At 36.3% G+C, this 21,560-nt stretch overlaps 2 protein-coding genes across 4 annotated transcripts in view; one reads left to right on the forward strand and one right to left on the reverse strand.

Annotated features, from left to right (window-relative positions):
* The window catches only part of LOC108684670 (ATP-dependent RNA helicase DDX42), a 4,866-nt gene extending 4,385 nt beyond the window's left edge, over nucleotides 1-481 (forward strand). Inside the window, exons 9-10 of the mRNA XM_018189113.1 lie at nucleotides 12-137; nucleotides 228-481. Coding sequence (XP_018044602.1) covers nucleotides 12-137; nucleotides 228-395 — 294 coding nt within the window. The 3' untranslated portion in view covers nucleotides 396-481. The remainder of the gene's footprint in view (nucleotides 1-11; nucleotides 138-227) is intronic.
* A 566-nt stretch (nucleotides 482-1,047) lies between these two features.
* The window catches only part of LOC108684669 (striated muscle preferentially expressed protein kinase-like), a 22,952-nt gene continuing 2,439 nt past the window's right edge, over nucleotides 1,048-21,560 (reverse strand). For 2 of the 3 annotated variants that reach the window (XM_018189111.1, XM_018189110.1), the window contains exons 3-8: nucleotides 17,968-18,180; nucleotides 17,619-17,757; nucleotides 7,954-8,080; nucleotides 4,842-4,890; nucleotides 4,589-4,768; nucleotides 1,048-4,245 (exon numbers count right to left, since the gene is read on the reverse strand). In XM_018189111.1, the coding sequence (XP_018044600.1) occupies nucleotides 1,581-4,245; nucleotides 4,589-4,768; nucleotides 4,842-4,890; nucleotides 7,954-8,080; nucleotides 17,619-17,757; nucleotides 17,968-18,180 (3,373 nt within the window). In that variant the 3' untranslated portion in view covers nucleotides 1,048-1,580. The remainder of the gene's footprint in view (nucleotides 4,246-4,588; nucleotides 4,769-4,841; nucleotides 4,891-7,953; nucleotides 8,081-17,618; nucleotides 17,758-17,967; nucleotides 18,181-21,560) is intronic. The other variant, XM_018189112.1, reaches the window with a different exon arrangement.

Here is a 21,560-nt window from a genome sequence, read left to right on the forward strand (position 1 = left end):
TTATATTTTAGAGTGGATCGACATCGCAGGCATCCAAGGATATTAGCGAGGTAGTTAAAAAATTGGAAAGACATGGACCTGGTAGCGACAGACTCTCTGCTATGAAAGCTGCTTTTCGAAGTCAATATAATTCTCAGGTGAGACACATATAGTTATTTTTATAAAGTATATCTTATGAAGTTAAATTTAGAAATAGAAGTGTTTCTAAGATAATTTTGATACATTAGTTCCGAGCGTCATCAGATCACACTTGGGAACAGACGATCACTCCACCTTCCGTGATAATGCCGCCTCCACCAACTGTTCCACCACCAAAACCTGCAACCGAAGATAACCAAGCTTCCAATTCCTCGGGACCGGAACGTAAAAGAGTGCGAAAAAGTCGATGGGAATGATCAAGTTAGTGTATTATTATTTGTGCATATTATATAGCAGGTATATACGTTATATTATAACAAAACGATAATGAACTGAGAAACTTGTTTTATATTACAATAAAATTTAATTTTACCAATTCGTATGAAAGAACTATCGCTATTCCAAACTCATATTTGATATATCTAACCATCAATTCGATTGATCCGATCCCAACTTATAACTCTATCAACGACATGTTATTCTTTTGCTGCAATTTTACGGAGGTCAAACAGCGTGCAGTTCCTGTATCGATCTGTAATCGCATCTTTGAAGGCGCGCGTAAGCAATTTGCTTAGAGTGAATCACTCTATAATTATCCCATAAGGAGCCATGGCCATGATCGTGTATCTGCAGCAATCCTTTTAATTTTGTACCCCTAATTACGCCTTACAAAAATGATTGTGGCTATCCTTCCGATAATTACGCTAAAAAAACGGTGTTTATTTTTTAATCTCAATTTATTAACAATTTACACATGTATAGAAAATACGATACATTTTTATTGAAAAAAAGAGATAATCCAATCGCTATATGTATAATTTTAAAATTATCAAAGCTTTGGAACTTTTGTAAAAAAAAATTAAAGAAAATTTAAGAATATTTTGTGAATATTAAAAAAACAATGCGTAACTGAGACGATATATGTCAGAATCTTGAAGTAACTACACTCTATTTTATCTACTATGCTTTTTCTGAAAATATTCACCATCTTCATTGACATCACCCTCGTGTATGCGCGTGTGCAAGCCTGAATAAGGATAAGTGTTCCTTTAATATGGTGATTAAGCTAAAGGGTAACGCTCATCGATTATGTACTCGAGTGGGATGTTAATGACAGTCGGTAGAATCGCTGACACGTGTCTCCACATCATTAAACTACGTTGATACGCTTTGATCAGAGATGTCGGCGCGTGGTACTGCAGTAGAATTTTTAATGCGTGTAAATCGCCCAAGATCCGCATTCACGATCATCTACCAAGGTCGCAAGAGCATTATCTTTCTTTTACCTTGTTCGATTCCGCGCTACTGCACTCTGCATCTGCATCGATTCTAGTCGAATTCGCTATTCCTTCAGAAACATTAGTGAATATATTTATGATTTCAAGTTTCTTATCCAAATTATATTGCAATATTTATTTTAAATGGTCTAAAGCTTAAGATTCTTAAGGATTTATATATTGCGGCATCGCAGGGCTACTCTTTCTTCTAGTCTTTTCCATCTGTTGCATATGAATCGTTGAACTCAGCGACTTCTTCGCGGCATCTATATTTTTGCCACTAAACTTTTCCATAGCCCTAGTATAAGAGCCGGTACAGATTCGCCCCCAGACTTTCCGGTCCTCCGAGCATTGCCTGTTTCTTCCTTCGCTACATGTTCGTTGGATATCGTTCTTCTTTGTGATTTTACAAACGTCCTCCTTTTCCAGAGACGTGCTGGAGCCCGTAGCGACTTGAACGTCCTCCCATGATATATTTACGTCAGATTGCACGCTGGATGGTGTTGGGCAACTGCTATCGCTGGACAAGGAGGAGGATCGAATGAAAGATGGTGGTACTATCAGCTTCATTTGCTCCTCCGATTGATTGTCGTTCGAAAGTGATTCACTTTTTGCGCGAGAATTCGTCTTGCAACCGCCAAGACTATTATCTTGACTGTCATGGATAAGATTATCGTTTAAAATAATTTTTGCAATCGTTGTCCTTTTCCTCAGATTTTCCAGATTTTCTTTGGAGGTACTCTGGGAATTATCCACCCGTTGCAGAATATCCTTGAGATTTACATTCGCGGAATCAGTATCAAAATTCGGTTTGGTTCGTCCGATCTTAGATATTGTAAATAAAGGTCCGGGTTTTCCATTAGTCGCGGCAATAGTTTTTTTCGGTATTTTACGATTGTCGTCTTTGGCTGCGACATTTATGTCCGAATATATGTAATTAGGTAATCTCTCCTTTTGACATATCGAAACAGTAATTCTCGGTTGCATTTCTAATAGTTTCGGATATTTCTCTTCATTTCTATTCACTTTCTCGAGCGTTTCCATCTTGCCAAACATAGCACCTTTCACGCATTGCTTATATTTCTCGTCTATCGTAGTATCGAGACTATTTTGAGTATCCGTGTTGTCGACGAAGATACTCTGTTCGTTCCTCTCTTCAGATCGCAAGAGCGACCATCGATCTAAGGATAAATTTGTGTCTTCGTTCTGAATTAATGCTTGCGAAACATCAGTAATACCTTCCTCAGCACTCTCCATGGAATCTCTTTCATTTTTCGCGAGATCGTTCTTCGTGCTATCATGAGTCTCGTCCTCATTATCATCAACCTCGTTGCCAGAATCGTTATCGAGATTCTTCAAGATGCCCTCATTCTTCTCGTTGCGCTTCCTAAGTTCCTCCCAATTCTTTCGCGGCTTATAACTCGTTTTTCGCCTGATGATCTTGCTCTCAGTGATGTTGATGTCCGGGATAAAGAGACGCAATGCCTTCGTGCCGGTCGGAAATGTCATCTCGTTGATCCGTTTCTCAGACATGATTGCCCTCAGACTTGTCTTCGTGGCGACCTCTTGATGCTTGTTGAAGGCAGAGACTAATTGCGCTACCGTATACTTTGGCTCCTCGTTCTCTGATTCCGTGGAGCGGTCCTCCTTGTCGTCAGACACCGCCGAATTATTGGAACGACTGGATACATCAGAATGTTGACGTTCGCAAGGACGTTTGTCTACATTGGCGGGCATCACGTTGCGGCACAACGGCATCTCGTCTGAATCCTCTGTCAGAGTATCCGACTCGACGGACTTGAGAGAATCTAGATTCTCCTCGGATTCCGAGGTAAATTTCTTCGAAGTTTGCGGTTCTACAGTTTTCATTGATTGCGAATCATTATTCGACTCGATGTAATTCCGATCGTCACTGCTGAAATTTGATGTCTTCACTTCTGTCGACGAAATGATTGGTATACTTTGATCAATCTTTCGCTCGATTTTATCGGACATTAAATCAATATCTGATTTTACATCGACGATCGAATGATCGTCACTGATCGAGGGAATGAATCTAGAAGATACAATCTCAGCGCCGAGTTGCTTGAAAATCAGCAACATGTCCTCGGTTCTCGCATAATGGTAGCTCTTCCTTCGCCGTTTCAGACATTCCAGACTTCTGTAGATGTCCAAGACACCCTGAGACTTCGACAGGGATCTCAAGCCGTACAGTTTCTCGCGGGACTTACTAATTACGAGGTTCATCGTAGCGACGGCTCGTTCGCAGTTGATTGCTGAAGATCCATTCAATAGACATGCCTGCGACTGAACGCGATTCAGACTGCGTATCTTCGACAATATACCGCGACTCAAGCCGTGATTTAGATTAGCCTGGGATCGGCTCTGAGCTTTATTCAACAATCCTTGAGTTTGTTCTTGGTTCAGCAGACAGCTCTGGCTTGCGCAGCTCAGGCTGGTTCTGGAGGAATTCAGGCTGGCCTGAGAATCCGTCGGGCTGGCGAATCCCTCGCTACCTACCAAACTTGAGTGACTTCCGGTTAGGCGATGGCTCAGGCACATTTCGCTTTGACTGAGCGTGCAGTCTTGTAAGCCCTGTTGACGATGCTGCTGATAATTCTGATCGCTTTGGACATCTCCCTGGCAGAGACTCACCTGGCTGGTCGTCTGACTCATCAACGCGGCCCTCCTCAGGTTCTCGCGACTGACCACGCGCTCTAAAAGAACCTCCCGCGACTTTGACAGATACCTTCGTAGATGCGGCGACGCCTGTGTCGGAGCACCACGCAACCAATCATGGCGCAGGCATTGCTTCGCGGTCATCCGTGCACTTAGAAAATAAAAAAATTAACTTAGTCATCATCAATCATAAAAATAATAATTTAATAAATTGAAATATAATAAAATAGAATTATAATTATCCATATAACTTATAAACAGTAAATAGGTTGGTTACTAGACTATATAGACTATATTGAATACAATTACCCTGCAACGATATAAACTATTCCAATGTTTCGAAACATTTTAAACTTTTAAGATTCTTCAGAATTCATAATTTTTAATTATATCTGAGGGTACAAGTCGAATTTTTACATGACGAAATGGTTTAACCCTTAAAAGAAGAATTCAAACGTCTTATTATTAAACGTCGATAATAATTCGATTGATACCTTGGGTCTAGCACCAAAAGCTTCGCGACGAAGTCCTTTGCCTGCACCGAAATATCCTCAAACAGCTCTTCAGGGAAATCCACTTCTCCTAAAGATATATTTTGGAAAGTCTCCTGATCGGTCTCTCCACCGAAGGGCGAGAAACCCGTCAACAATACGTAAGTTGTGACACCAAGCGACCTGGAAAAGGGGATATTTTGGAAGAAAATCTGATCTGCATCACAAAAAGGATAACGAAACACATTGGTCTTACCACATATCGGCTGCCAACGTGATTGGCTCATAATGCAATATCTCAGGCGCTGAAAGAGAAATGTAAACATGATTGAATGTATGGAAATGTACGCACAATAATAGTAGTGTTCACCGAGTTCACGTGCCGAGATCTCTCCTCCGCACGTCTCCTCCATACTTATTTCGTGTCCAATGACCTCGCACATGACGTCACGTGGATTCGCAAGCATTTTTATGTATGAAAATCGTGGGCTGATGAGTGTAGATGAGAAGAATCGGAACAAATCGCGTTTGGGATGATGCTGTGGCGGTGATTTTACGCATCGGATTTTTGGCGTTTGTCGTCTAATTGCGAATTCAGTTAGATGCACTAGCATATTAAAGTCATTCTACATTGCAACATTGATCCGAATGTATATATAAAAGTGAAATATATCTCTGATAAACTGCCTAATACATATTTTACTAAATATATCCAGAAATGGGATAGAAAAAAATTCATTTCGTAAGTCGGGAATGAAAAAAAAAATTTTGTTAGATTCTCTGTGCTACCTGGGGAACTTTCATACAAAATCATATGTTTTATTTTCTGTAACTAAGGAAAAAAAATTTCTACATATATTCGTTTAATTTCATTATGTAAATAGATCATATCTACATATTAGTTTAGGCAAATAAATAAATTATATATAAAGTTTAAAATTTATATCAATACAGTATATCTTAATCTTTATTTTATTGATATCGAATGAAAATAATATCGAATGAAAAATATATTCAGACAACTTAGATTGGCTGAGTTTAGCAGATTAATCAGTTAGCGCTAATTATCTCGTTGCAAAAGTGCCAATTTTCTTATTTTCTATCCTTTCCAATTAATGAAGATTTATTTTGATATTATTTGTATCATTAGAATGATTTGTATTATACATATTTATATATTTTTAATATCCTGATTGTATTAGGTTGTCCGGAAAGTTCACGCAAAAGATTTAAATTTAATAAATGTATACTAAAATTTAAACCTTCTGCGTTTCAATTTTCCTTCAAAATCGGCACGAACTTTCCGGACAACCCAATATATATTTAATACAAAAGAAAATAAATGATTAGCGAAGCCAAAATGCCATCGTTTTTTTAGTGTCTACATTTATATTATATTAAATTTCATATCTTACGTCGATTTACATACAACGATTTTAACGTGCAACAATTGGATGCTAAGCGCATCCAATCAAATTCGCTATAAGATTGTCCTGATAGCAAAATGTTAACAATTTGGGGCCAAATTAGCAGCAAATTCGATTAGATTTTGATTACAAAATCATAGCCATCTGTGTCCGTATTTGATTATGAATTTGACGACAGGCCAGCAGATTGGCAGAAACTGAACAGAGTCTGCTCGAATCAGATTCTGCTCTCGATCTGCCGTAAGATTATGTTAGACTGCTCGGTTTCGCTACCAATCTGTTACCATGTCTAGATAATAGGCTTCATATTTCTGACAGCAATTTGCTGACAATATAAACAGATAATATAAACAATTTGTTGCCTTTCTGTAATCAAAAATTGGTAGCAGTCTCTGCTCAAAATTTGTCTTCCACAAGCTTTGCTATTAGGGTAGTCACCCGATTCTGCGTGAAACCTCTGAAAAACTTTAAGATATGATTGCAATAATTTCCAAGTTATCGCCGTCAGATCATCAGACTGAATTGTCTCGGCTGATAATACAATTTTAAATTATCCACCATCTTCGCTGATTCTATTATTTCATAGACAGTATGCGATCATGCGCGATGGCGACACGTATAAATTAAATCACACGGCGAGTGTAGTCTACCGGTTCTGCCTGTTAAATAGACGGATTTGGAGCACCCTGTCGTAACTGTTACCACCTCCGACATCTCGCCGCTTGACATTTCGCTATACAGCAAGTGAGAAAATGAGATAAGTGGGCGGGCGAGACCGATTGAAGTTGACATCGGCAATGATTAATCGATAAATAATTTTTCGGCGAATCCGAAGGAACGCGTCATTTTAAATTGCAAATCATATTTGGACTTATGACGGATCCGACGAAGAAGCATTATTCCCGCAAGATCTCAATTTTCACGAGAGAGGGACGAAGATAAAGAGAGAAAGAGAGAAAAGAAAGGAAAAGATCTCATACAAAAGAGGAACATTAATTCATTGGCCGTCTGATTTTGTTATTTATTTCGTTCTGCGACGTAAAGGCCACGACGCGTCGATTACCTTGCCTGAAAACGGCACGATTTGAAGAGACCGACGTCAATTATATAGCAGAAGGGAAAGAGGGATTGAGAGGGCTATCACTGATGTGCGTGTGCGTAACGGGGCCCCCAAGCTTTATTAAAGGCGCACGTCTGCGAGCAATGAGGCTAACGTGTCAATTAATATCGATTATATTTGCGATCTCGCTACGGTGATCGTCAATTAGCGGATCCAGATAATGATCGGTAGCAATTAAGCCGCGCGGCAAAGAGCAAAGAGCGCGGACGTATCACCTGGACGAGTTCCCCTTCAAAACGTCACGGTGCCTCCTTGGCACCGAATAATGCCCGATGCGTGCTGTCTCTTGATAGCCATAATGTAGCAATTTATATTATTTATTTTTAAATTTTTGATTAAGAGAGTTTGTCAAGCCGCTATCAGCACCGATCTCTCAAACGGGTAACTCGAATTGTTGTGCTCGGAAAAGAGTTATAAAGCATGTTAAACTTTCGAAATCTTAATAACATTAATATGTCGACATTTAGTATGTCACAATAGAATATGTTATGCAATGTTATGTTCTTTTTATTCGTTGTAATCGATAACCTTTATGATCTTAAAAAATTAATTTTGTTTGAAAATTGATTTTATCGTCATTTGCAACTTTTCATGCAACTTTTATCAATTTTATTTAAAGCATTTTTTTCTACAAAATAAAAAATTTTGGGACAAATTAAAATGGGACAATCTATATGTACACATATATATATATATATATATATTTTTTTTTTCTAAAGTGAATCCGATAACTTATGTGTGCCACTTAAAAATTAAACTTCTCGATATTAAGTAAATGAGAGTAGATAGTAAGTACTAAGAATTTTAGAAGACTCACTCACCGACATAATCCGGCGTACCAAGAATCTCTCGGACCTCAGTGCCCTCGAGGATCACTCTCGAAATCTCAAAGTCGCATAACTTAACATCGCAATCCGGAAAGGAGCCCATCATGACCAGATTTTGAGGCTGTAAAGAAATCAGAGAAAAAAGATTTCTATGCACACGTATAATGTATGAGAAAAATGGAAATGTTTTCTACCTTCACCCTGATTTTTTTAATAAAAATTTCCGAGGGAAATAAAAACACGAGAATGTGCATAAATTATGCTATACTTATTGCTAATCGATTGTCAATATTTTATATTAAAAAAAAAAGATAAAAGAAATAATATTATAAAAAAATAAAATTTAAATTTAAAATTTCAAAAATTTTCCTGATGAGTACCAATAAAATTCCATGAAAATCTTCAATTTTCGAAGATAAGAGAGAAATCTCTTGAAAATTCCAGATTTTCCAGATAATAAATACTCTGTATCTAGATATGTGAGATTAGTATTGTATATTGATATAACTTTCTTAATTTTTTTCTATTTTCTTACTTTTCTACTTTATAAAGTTGATCTGTTTAACTTCTGATAAGCTAAACTATTAACCGCCTCATCGTGCAATTAAATCACCTTGTAAATCTTATCTCGCGAAACAGAGTATCTTTGTGGAGATCGCGTTTGTATCTCGAAGAGTTCAACTATCTATCGCCGGTTTTATTGTGGTCATAATCAAAGGGATGCGATCGGTCTTCCGCATATTCGCGCATAGATAAGGGCGCATGAGCATATTAACGGCGTCAGGAAGCGATTTCTGTATCACGTTACAGAACGCCTGGTATCATTGCCGATTCCGCCGGTGAATGGAATTTTGGTGTAAATTACGGAATCGCGATACTATGACCGCGCTTCGACGATCGTTTCTGAGATGCGCACGAAGATACATAGTGCATTCTTCCGCATCCGGTAATCGTCCTTTACTTCGAATTCCATGTTCGTTTCGAAAGACTCCGATATATCTCGCGACAGAGAGAGTTCACAAAGGAGAGTTCAATGAGCGCAGTGCGGGCCCAGCTGGTCGCCTTTGATGCACACGAAGAGAATTATCTTAAAATTATCCTGAAAATATGGTAGTTGTAATACAATATTTTAAAGATTTTTACCATGCTTTAAAATTAATCAATCTTAATTCTTAATCAATCTATATTTTATTGTAGTTTTTATTAATAAATGAGATAAATTTACATAAAATTTTGTTTGAAATGTCCCAGAACCATAGTCCGTATTTTCGGACTAAACTCTAAGACAAAATTCTCTCCGTGTAGAGATCTTTTAATAAGAATTTGGAAATAAGGAATCACTTTTTATTGGTCCGTTATATTTTAACAATTCCTGAGAAAAAGAAAGAGCGAAAGATAGAAATAGATAGAACAGAATAATAAAGAGAAAGAAATAGAGAAAGAGAGAAATAGATTTAATACAACAGAATAACAAAGAGAAGAAATAGTAAATATATCTTCCTATGTTCTTTTTCCTCAGATTTGTATTAAAATTACTACCCTGCATGTGCAAAATTGCGGCTCGTGTCCAGACTCTTATAGGAGGGTCTCTAGATGTGCTGTTTTTACGACAATCTGATAAATAGTAGGATCTGTTGTCAATATAAATTTCGATACCGGTTACAATCGGGTTGTATTGCGACGAAGCAGCCAAATCGATCATAAATAAGGGAAATAATTATTCGCGAAAGTCATCGGCCTGGCATGATATTATCCCAAGATAATTTATAAAAACGTATCAGGCATGAAGGGTAAGGAGCATACGAACTACTGCACTAACGATTTGCAGCGGATCGTACCGTTCAAAGACATGCCGACAATCCAATTACCATAAATCGTCAGTAGTAACCGGCATGTAATGAAGGTTGCTGACTACCGAAGGCTGCATTATTATAATTGCTGACATAATCTAGATCGCAACAATCTCGATTTGACATATTTTATATTCTATATATTGATTAATATCGCGGCTTTCACCAATCGCTAGATTGGTTGAATTTGCATTTGATTGAACACTAAGAGAAAAATGATATTTGTAATTATATATGATTGCATATTAAAAATAATTGTAAAATAATTACAGTTAGAAATTCCATTTTTATAATTTTACTACTATAATGTTATAATAATTATATTTTATAAAATACATATAAAAAATACTAGTTGTAAAAATACTGGTTGTAAAAAAGTTCTAAATCATCCTTTGATTTTTACACACACGAAGAAAAATATTTGATTGAATTAACTGGAATTTTGATGGTAAATGAGCGATCGGATTTTGGAAGGGGTTGAACCTACTAGAGTTTTGATACAATAGAATTCTAAAATTAGAAATCTAGTAGTTTTAACTAACATTCTGGATCGTTCATCTTCCACCAGAATTTCAGTTAATTGAACCAAACAGTTTTCTCTGTGTACAAATTTATTCAGAAATATTGACATTTATTCCTTAAAATAAAGGTCATCATGTTCAATAATTAATTATTCGCCACTATATGACCAAATCCGGCAGCTAGCAGACTAATGGCGAATAATTTATTGAACATTTTTTATTTTGAGAAATTAATTGTTTGCCGCTGTTTCTGAATAAATTTGTATGTGAAAATTGTTTATGTAAAAATCGAAAGGTAATATTCACAACTTTTTTTATACCTTTATAGTTATATACATATTGATATCTAAGATTATCATGAATTATAATCATATTATTTTTTTCGACGTAAAAAATTATAAATATAATTTTTTTTTTTAGTAATAACTATGAAAATAGAGTTCCTATAATCATTTTATGCAATTAAAGATCACATATATATCAAACACTTTTTTCAGTGAACAATCTGAGTATCAACGTATATGTACATCGCATGTATTCGCAAGTGGAGCAACAACTTGATTGAGCAAGATACCATAACGTGGCAACTATAGTCGCCCGTAGGTGTCGATGTATAAAGATGGTTCGTTTTCTTTTTTCATGGTAAATAGGAGCTTATCGAACGTTCAGCTCGTCTGAAGACAAAGCGCGACGGAGGACGACCCTTTTTCGAGCGTCGTCGGCGTTCGGCTCGGTCAGCATCATCGTCGCTTTAGCGGGAGGAGCCTTGGGCATTTTCACGTAGGCGCGCCTGAATATTCAAAGTTTCTCTTGGCCACGCGTGCGACTAATAAATAATGACAAAAGACATAAAAATAAATCCTGCCGGCCCTCGGAGATACGTAATTCCCTCGACGGGGCCATTACGTGGCGGGAATATTACGCGGCTGTGCTCTCTCTGCACGTCGGGCTTTAGAGACGCAATAATATCGCACAAAAGTTTGCAAATGCGTGCAACCGAATGACAAGCAGGCTATACTAATGAGAAGGCTATAAAGAATAATGTGACTCGCAATCACGCTCGCTAATCAAAACGGCAAACACCGCCCATCTTCGTCTACTATTCTCGTGGCCTTTTTAGAGATTATTTTCCGCCAGATCTCGTTTTTCCGTGAAACGACTGTCGATTGAGCAGATAGTGCGAAGTAATTCTCATTCAGGTCGGCTGCTACTTGAGAACTCGAAGAGATCAGATGACGCGATCAAAAAACTCAAACATAGCGCGTTATACGCGAATCCAATTTACAATGAAAATAGAAAACACGATTTATACAATGCTCTTCATGCCCCAGAAATAATCAAATATTTAGACTATGATATTGAACTTATAGAAGAGATTTTATTCTTGATCCCGTATTGGAATTGAATAAATATTTAATTTTGGAAAAATTAAAACAAATACTTAATTTTGTAAAAATGTAGATTAGGCCACTGTTTCAATAAGCTCTTCAATTTAGAATAAAAATGTCCAATGATATTAACATAAAAAAAATAAACATGTATTTCATATATACGAGTGAAACTGTACATTAACTGTTACATTTTGATTTTTTAATTAATCACATCTATATAAATTTCGCAAGTTGCAAATGACAAATTGAATTCTGATCTCAGCGATCACCTTGGGTGTTTTGTTAATCAATTTTTTTTAACGTTATGATTTTGGTAAATATCCGATGATCAGCTCTCCGCACTCTTCAGAAAGATACGATCGATAATCCCACACGGATTGATCGACGAAATCTTTTTGCGTTGATCAAACAGAAGCGTGGGCTCAAGCGATATATCAAAGTTGTCTGATCGGTCAATCGAAACCATTTGTCCTCCGTGAAATAATTCAATATATTGCACCTGACTGAATCAAATCGGTGGAAAGATCTATGCCAATATATCTCAGATATAAAATCGTATGCCAAGTGTTACAGACAAATTAATTACCTTTTTGATGTATCTAAATCTAGAAACCCTAACAGTCTGGCTACAAGATGACAAACTTTTGATTAATCCGTCGTTTTTGTTAACTTCAGAGAAACGTTCCAAGACTCAACTCAGTTCCGAGTATCTTTTATCCTTGTTCATCATCCTTGTTCATTCGGTAAACAATAAAGATAAAATGATACTCGAATTGACAGAGTCGAGTTTTGGAATACTGCTATAAGTTAGGATGAATAAGATATTATAAATTAGAATGAGAAATCATATATGAAAAAAGACCGTACTCTCTAAATCTGAATCAGTGGATAGTCACTAATTATCCAGTAGTATACTTAGCACTGATAATCAGTGAAGTTCAACTAAAAGAAGGAAGAATGTTTGAGCATTATATAACTAAAATACTAATTTGTACATTAATTTCAATCTTCCAATATTCATTGAATTTAAGCATTAAAACAAGATTAGTTAGATCACATAATAAAGATTAGCTAGTAAAGATCTCATATTTAATTCACTGATTATCAGTGGCATACATGGCACTGATATCAGTGATTATCCACTGATTCAGATTTAGAAAGTATATATTAATAAATTACAAGTTATTTAATAACAGGCGATTGAAAGCATATATATCGTAGTACTTTGTGCGTTTTGAATTACTTACTATTTATTACAATCTTTTCTTTCTTATTTTACATTTAATTCTAATATAAAATACATTCGCTTTGGCTCTTTTTCGAGCCATCATCAGTGAATTACGATTAATTTCTAACGTCGCAATAGATTTCAGTTCAAGTTTGCAGCTAGATGTACATCTTCAGTTCGATGTTTGAAGATTGCAACAGTACATAATATTCTTTCTCACTCTTGTTTTGACAAAAGTGTTCGTGACCAGACTCTGTTATAAGAATCTTTATCTAAGTCTTGAGTTTATCCGAAAACTTCGCTGCGGCCGCTTTGCGTCGCACGATTTCCCTCGAGCGCAAAATCTCGAGTTATCGAGTTGCTCCGGTTATGGCAGGCCAAACGCGGTATCTCACGGAGGAGGTAAGAAACCAGGTGGTGAATCACCGAGAGTGCGTGCACAATTGGCGAAGGAACAGGGCGTGGCCGTCGTTCACTGCAATATAAGAAGCGGCACCACGCGCTCCGTTTTCTTCTCCTCTTTTTTTTCTTCTCCACGAACTCTTCGCGATCTTTCGCAGTGATCTCTCGCTTGGTGCAATATCTCTGCAGTGCGCTCCCGTATAGACATCGTAGTGGGCGATATCAAACTCAAGTGGCATCCCGCGATGATCCGACACGAGATCAATGGTCTGTTCTTTCAAACTGAACCTCATCTTGTCTCTTTTTCTCTCCACGTTGGAGAAAAAGAGGAAAGATGAATGTTGGAGAGAAAAAAAAAATTTACAGTACAAAAACTAAAAAGAACAGATCTCAAGATATGAATCCAATCATCTGTACTAATAATCTTTAATTCTTTATTTGGAATTATCGGAATTATTTCGTTCTTCTTAAAAAACACAATAGAAATCTAAAAAATAATTAAATAATTTTGATCGAAATCCATTCTGAATAATTCCATTATACGTGCTCTGATTCTCGTCGTTTTCTCTTCACATGGATTCTCCGCGAAGCGTGGATTTTATGTGAACGTTTCGATGCAGCGAGAGTCCTCGTAGCTCCTCTGGCGAAAATAAAAATTGGAGCTTAAAAGTCAAATGTAAGATGAGAATAACAGAAACATAGATAAATGAAGCAGGAGGCAAAAATTGAGTGAAACACTCTTTAGAAGCAGATTCTATTCCAAAGATTTTAGAGAGTACATTCCTATTTTTATTTTCGCCAGAGTTTCTGTTTTCCCCCGCACGGTTCGCAAGAAGAAATCGCGAGAGGAAATCGCGCACGTAGAGCACGGTTCGTTCAGAGTTCATGCGAGAATACTCAACAGCGCAGCTCCTTTTCTCTCTTTTTCTCTCACGTGTTATACCTATATGCCGCACCGCCAAATACGGCAGCGACGTGTTTATGGAGCGCGGGAATAATGTTCACGTCGTACGCAACGACACGTACGAACACTCCGTCGAAGTGCTTACGAAATAAATCAGGTGGTACCCATTCGTCGGGAACTTGAGCAATGAGCAGCTCATAGTAGGTCAAAGTTAATTTATTGCATCACCCCTTCGCGCGATAAACATCAATCGACCCATAACTGATTCGTGCGATTAATTTCGCTCTTTGAATTAATCGCGTCGGTCGACCAAGGGTCGACCGGGACTCTTTGTTTCGCACGAGAGTAATCGAACTCTCGGCTTGGTGTAATGTAAATCGACCTTACTTGCGCGCGAAGATTACAAATAAAAAATTCACAAGCGGACATTGTCGAACGACGCCGAGTATCTCACTACTTTACTCGAGGATGTCGCTCGAGCTGCTAAAGGCTCGATGATCTCGTTTTCTGTCTCTCCTTCTCTTTCTCTTTCTTTCTCCTTCACGAGCTACTCGCGCGAGGATAACGAGAAGGTATCTTCCCATCCGTAACGAGCGATTCCGACGACCTCGTCGAATCAAAATGCACTTTACGGTATGAAGCTTCTGCATCTCACAGCATGTTGTTGTCGACAACTTATTTTTTTTTTCGCGAATATCCATATGATCCATATGGTATTTTATAACCTGGCACACGTTCACCTCGCAATGCTAATCCGGCTCGGTGTTGTTCATCGTGTTCTTTGATTAGTGAGTTAATGATAAAATAAAATGTGTGTAAAGCCAGAGACACACAATGCTATAAAAAGTTTTGGCATTTTAGCAACCAATTTGAGTATTCTATATAATTACTTTGATGGTTCAACAAAACTATTGTCAGATCTGTATCTAACTTTTTAATTACCTCAGCAAAACCGTTCTTTCTGTGTAAATATTTTATACAAAGAAGTCTCTAATATATACTAATCCAATGCGAATGACCGAATTTATCGTAAGAAGAATCTCAAATTAATTCATGCTACAACATCAATGAAAACATTATGCTGAAATGACGATATGTCTTTATATGGATACATAGAAACACGGGCTTCTTTTCGCTGAGCTGCGAATGAACAGCGAATGAAATCAACACCGGTCGACTTGGAGCAAAACATTGCTCGCAGAGGTGTCTCAAGTTTCGAGAGTTTCTTCGACTCCGTTTTCCATCCTCGTTTATCGCTACGAACATGACGTGAACCACAGCATCCTTTTTTTTTTATTTTCTAGAATATATATGTAAAAGCAAGTTCGATTTCCGTGGATGTCGAACAATCCGCTGCGCTTGCATTAAATTGAAAACGAGATAAAACTATCCTCGTGTATTCGATTTCGTTTGTACTCGGTTAGTGATTTTTATTCTTTCTTCTCGTTGAATCGCATCGCGATCGAGGAGGCCCTATGATCGACATCGACCGTACTCGTATGTGTGCTTTTCTCCGTGTACAGCAATAAATAGCAATTCCAATTGTTTCCAAGAGCTTATCGTTTTCCACGATAACGACCGATCGTAATTAAAACTCTCCTCCATCACCACGTTAAAGTGATTCTTTAAATCGAGTTACCATAAAAATGTCTAATTTTTTGTATATAATGAAGTTGAAATACTGAAATGTGTGCAAAATTCTATGGTAAATAAAAGAGAAAAAAAATGTTGATAATAACTTTTGTTATGTATAACTTTCACGTATAACTTAAATGACAGATAAAGCTCGCAGATGCTTCTTTGACTAACTGCATGCAAATCTTATTATAGACTTTTCTCAAAAATGAGATTATAATAGTTTAAAAAATTATGATTTTAATAATCATAAAAAAATAATATAATGGTCAACGGCCATTCTGGAAAGACATTTACATGTGTGTTTGCATAAACTTGCATATAAATTTAACCTCAAAAAATACGTAATTTCATCTTGTTTTCTTTTGATGAAGATGCAGTTTTTGATTTACTATCATATGATCCATACAGGGATAGTAACTAATTATTATACTTTAAGTTATACTAAGTTAAAACATTAAAAGTTAAAAAGTTAATAACTTTTAACTTAATTTAATTAATTTTAAATGTATTAAATTTTAACTTAACTAAGCTACTTTTAAACGTTAACTTTTTAACTTTTTTTTTAAGTTAAAAAATTTTTTTATCTCTTTTAAATATCTTAGAAAAATAATAAGTTATAATAAGACTAAGGGCGTAATCTGTTCGTAATCTGTTTATATTTTAAGATCTTCTTAGTAATTTCTTAAGATGCTAATACAGCCCTCTGATTGGCGATTATGCCGTAAGCCTTAGTTCGGATCTACAACAGATGTTTTAAGCCTTAAATCATAAGAAATTGACCAATCAAATTCTTCTCGCATTCGATTGTAATTGGTCAATTTCTTATGGCGTAAGACTTATTAAAAAGTAATCACTGATCTTTATCTTCTCTATGTATTGGCTGTTTTTTTAAAGTTATATAACTTATGTAGTTATACTTATGTCGTTATGTGTTATATCACATATGAATAAAAAAATTAAAAATTTAATCTACTTAATAATTTATATTATAGTTATTTAATTTTTCTTTAAGAAAAATTAGGGCATTATGATCAAAAAAATAATTTTTTTCAAAATTAACTTTTTTTTTAACTTAAGTTAATTCAAAAAATTAACTTACGCTAAGTTAATTTTTTATTCCTTCAACTTTTAACTTAACTTTATTAATTTTGTAAAGTCATTAACTTTAACTTTATTCAGTTAAAAAAAAAACATTAAAAATTTATCCAACTCTGAATCCATACTATTTCATTAAGATATTCACGTTTTAATATTTTATCCAAATTATTTGTAATAGATTGCAGATATTTGTAATTTTGGATTCTGATGAGGTACTTTAAATTTTCGACATTTTACTAAAGAATCACCTTAAGTATATTATTTCTACAGAACGTCCATTATTTAAAATCGGACATAATAAGAATAGAATACATATTTTCCTAAAGTCACTATTAGCTTAAACAGAGCTGACGTAGCTTGAATTATGTCGCTTTATCTTTCTCTTTCAACACAACAGCCATTTAATTATTAAAATTAGTGGTATCATATCAACAAATTCGACAATTCGAGAAGTCACACATGGATTGAGTTATTTATGAAATTTCCCAGCATTTTCCTCGTGCTCCCTCGTCGTGTACAAGCACTGAGAGAAAACAGGAAATTTCTGGCGGTACAATCGATTCCGGGATCCGGATACACGAGAGAAACGTGACAAGTTCGCGTCGACCTTTTATGGGTCGAACTTACCTTGATGTCCAAATGGGCGATATTTCTCTCGTGGAGGTAGGCGAGTCCTTCCACTAGTTGCCGCACAAAGTGTACGACGTCACCTTCAAGGGGCACCAAATCGCCGTCGATGAGCGTCTGCAGATCGCCTCCGGGCGCGCTAAAAAAGAAATCGTTGTTCCTTAGGATAATATCAGAGATGGATGATGCTGAAATTACTAAGCAAACTATGAGTGATCGTTATTATTCTTGCTTCATAGCGCTGTTCTTCTAACAGTAATAATAATTATTATAATATTGCTAAAATTTGTGTATGTAAAATGAAATATTAATCTAGTAGAAAAAAAGGGAATAAAAACGTAGTACTTACTATTCCATGACTAAGATAATTTCCTTCGGCGTCTCATAAACATCGTGCAGCCTAACGACACATGGTGATTGCGAGCATAGAGACAATAGAGCGATCTCGTGTCTCAGTTCCGCGCTACAATCGGCGTTGAATCGGTTCCTGGACGAATACTTGGCTGCGTAAAGTGTGCCGGTCGATCGTGACCTGCAGCGGTAGACTCTCGCCCACTGACCGCTGTTAAGTATAACAAATTCTTCGTTAATATTTATACAAGAAGAAAAGAAAGAAAAAAAAATGTAGACCCTCTCCTGCAAGACCCTGTAATATTCCATATATTTTAATCTCAAATCAACAGTTAAAAAAATCACCGAAGATAAATTGTATAAGATATGGAACGACGCGCGCACGTGCGAGGATAAAATGAAGCGTAAAATGATGGAGAGTGACGGTACAGTTTATATTTGCAATTGTCTGTTGCTCGTTCGATCGGATGTTCCGATGCAGCTTCAACATTAACATCGATTGGCTTTGCGTTTTCACAATGAATTTATTTTATCCTTGAAAAACAAGTCGATGCCCGAACGCTGCCACCTTCTCCTCTCTGGCATCTTTTCTCTCCGTGACGTTTCTTCTCTCTTTCTTCCACTCGCATTCTTCTCTCCGCGACTTCGGACTCTCCAAAAACGCTCCGTTTCCAGATGACTTTCAATCATCATCGATTTGCTGTATAGAATATTTTCTATGAAATATTATTAATTTTATTTTCTATTCGATATCCATCGCGGGAACCTTTTGGTGTCTTTTCATTTTTGACTTTCCTTTCATGAGAATTTTGTTTGCTATTTTGACGACATCCTTTCGTTTTTTTGACAACGTTCTATTCATAATGCTCTGTTATGGAATGATCCATATTATTTACAATCGCGGGCGCGTTCTTCATGGTGTTAAGAATCTTGTACTCGCCATCGAGGATTCCATTCGTCTCTTCAACAAGGTCGACACAGCGGCGCCTGGCAAGGCTGTGCCTGTAATGCGTACCTCACGTTTTCACCCGTGTTCAAGTAAGCAAGCGCCTTCATCCACGAGAGAGTGTGTTACATAAACGACGGTGAGTCCATAAGATAAAATCATAGACGGTTATACCATTAACTTTCTACATTGAAATCATAAATATCCTGGTGTTCTATTTTTTTCTCTGTTTAAAAAGTGGACGAACGAGAAGTCTTTGTGAAATTTATTTATGATTTTTATATTTTTTGTTTGTAATCGATTAATTAAAATCTTTAAATTAAAGGAGGAAGGATCATTTCATCGAGTTTAATTGTAAGATCGAGAGCCGGAAGTTACGGTTGGGGTCGCACCCAGTAAATTGCCACGTAAAACATGTCTCGCGTGCAAATTGATGGCGACTCATCGCCGCGGCAATATTCGCGTCCTTTCGCGGTCGCGAAGATAAGGATAATGAGCATCTGATAGCGCGCCACGCAATTAACTTTAATCGATTCCAATTTTAAGACCGCGCGCCGGTGTACTCTGAATTTTTCCACCCCTCCCGGATTCCGGAGAGATATCCGACGTAAAAGCGCAAGACGAAGAAACAAAGAAAACGACGCCAGACGAAGAGGGCGATATACGCCGTAATTTTTCCTGCCCTTTACCTCGGGACTCAAGGCTCGTTTCCAAAAGTAATTACCGCGGGCACAGACTGGGTATCAAAGAACGCGCGCGCTCACACATATATGTACACAAAGAGTTGGATCGACGAGACACACGTCTAGCCGCCGGGATAATATCCGCTGTATACGGTACAACGATTAAAGCGTTTGTTATTATTAAAGATCGGTACGGCAGTAATAATAGAAAATTGGATTTTAGCGATTGGTCGCGTAATGACGGTGATGAGGGAAGTGTTGAAAAAATCAAGCGGAAGATAACTCTCGCGGTTAAATAATTTAGGAAAATTTATTGCCTGACGAAAGGCAGCCTCGATTTTCGCTTCGGTTAATTGTAAATGTAGATAAAAAGTGTCTTAGCCGCCGAGAATTGTTTCAATTCGAATTATTGATATTTTAGATTAAACTTATTCTTATTCAATCAATTTGAGTGTCCTGCTCTAAAACTTTTAGAGTAAATTGTCACTCTAAACAGATACTCGAAATTTCATTTTTTAGAGTGATTTCATTCCAAAGAATTTAGAGATAATATAACACAACTATTTTTATGGTATGAAACAAAATTATTTTCAAATCTGTATTTAGCTGAACTTTTAGATGTTTCAGGAAAACCATTTTTTTCGTGTATTACAATAAGAATGGCCTATTTCCCCGGATGTAAAATTTACATATCAATAGCAATATTATCATTTTATCATTCTAAGATTAATAAATAGAAGTATCAATTTTTATTATTTATACATAAAAAAATATAGAGAAAAAGGGGGAAAGAAATTCATACAGGCGATAAGATGCATAATCGCAACAAATCCACACACAAATATCTCCGCAAACATCGCGATTATGTCTGTAACTCGGTCCTGGGGCTATTTATATACGTATTATGCGAGACGTCTTTGTGCTCGCTGCAGCAACAAGTAAATCAGCTTCATTAGCGATGCAAACGCTGTGAGGAAATCGCGATGGCTGATATCGGGCGCACGCTTGAAGTTATCAGTGCACACCGACGCTAACTGAGAAATTAAAACGATGCATTAACATATCTATGAATATGAAAAGCCTTAAAGTCCATAGGAGTGAATTCTCGCTCGCCTCTCGCTCGCGCGTTCTCTTGTCACACCTCGAAAGGGAGGCCACTGTATCGGTTTCGGTTAATAACCGTGCGATCGATACCGTCCCGATTAATCAATACCCTGCCGAGAAACCGGTACTGTCTCTTTATATATATGACATTGTATCCCATATTTATTGATTTATTTATTTATTTATTCACGTTGAGACATACTGACGTGCAAACGCGACGAACTGAGTGAACTGCTTTGAATCCAAATCTGCTTTGACACACTTAAAGTCTCCAGATAATGATAACAATCGGCACTTTACATTTCGAAGCTTAATCCTCTGACGCTAAAATCCGTAACACAGTTATTGTGGATCTGTAAAATTTATTTATTTAATTTATACTATTTAAAAGACACTAATTATTTTCAAAGAACTAAAATAACATAATTTACATAACAAAAAAATGAATATTATATATATTTTAATAAAAATACTCTAAATTTGTAAGTGTAACATAGAAAAATTTAATTGTTTGATATTTTTAACAAAGAGATTACTATATATATTTTAATAAAAATACTCTAAATTTGTAAATGTAATATAAAAAAATTTAATTGTTTGATTTTAATTGTTTGACATTTTTAACAAAGAGATTTATATAAATAAGAGAAGACCAAATTCGCTTAAAGTGGATAGTTGGTGTCTAATGATATTTTTATAAATTTTATAAATTTTCCAGTTCAAGCAAGTTGCGTACCGATTTATTTATCGATCTTGAAACACAATCTTGAAAACTGAAGTATGTAATACTACAAATTAAATTTATAAGCAACATAACATGATTGCTCTAATGAGCATCTTTAAAATAGTTATTAAGAA

The sequence above is a fragment of the Atta colombica genome, unplaced genomic scaffold, assembly GCF_001594045.1.
Source record: "Atta colombica isolate Treedump-2 unplaced genomic scaffold, Acol1.0 scaffold137, whole genome shotgun sequence".
Classification (NCBI taxonomy): domain Eukaryota; kingdom Metazoa; phylum Arthropoda; class Insecta; order Hymenoptera; family Formicidae; genus Atta; species Atta colombica.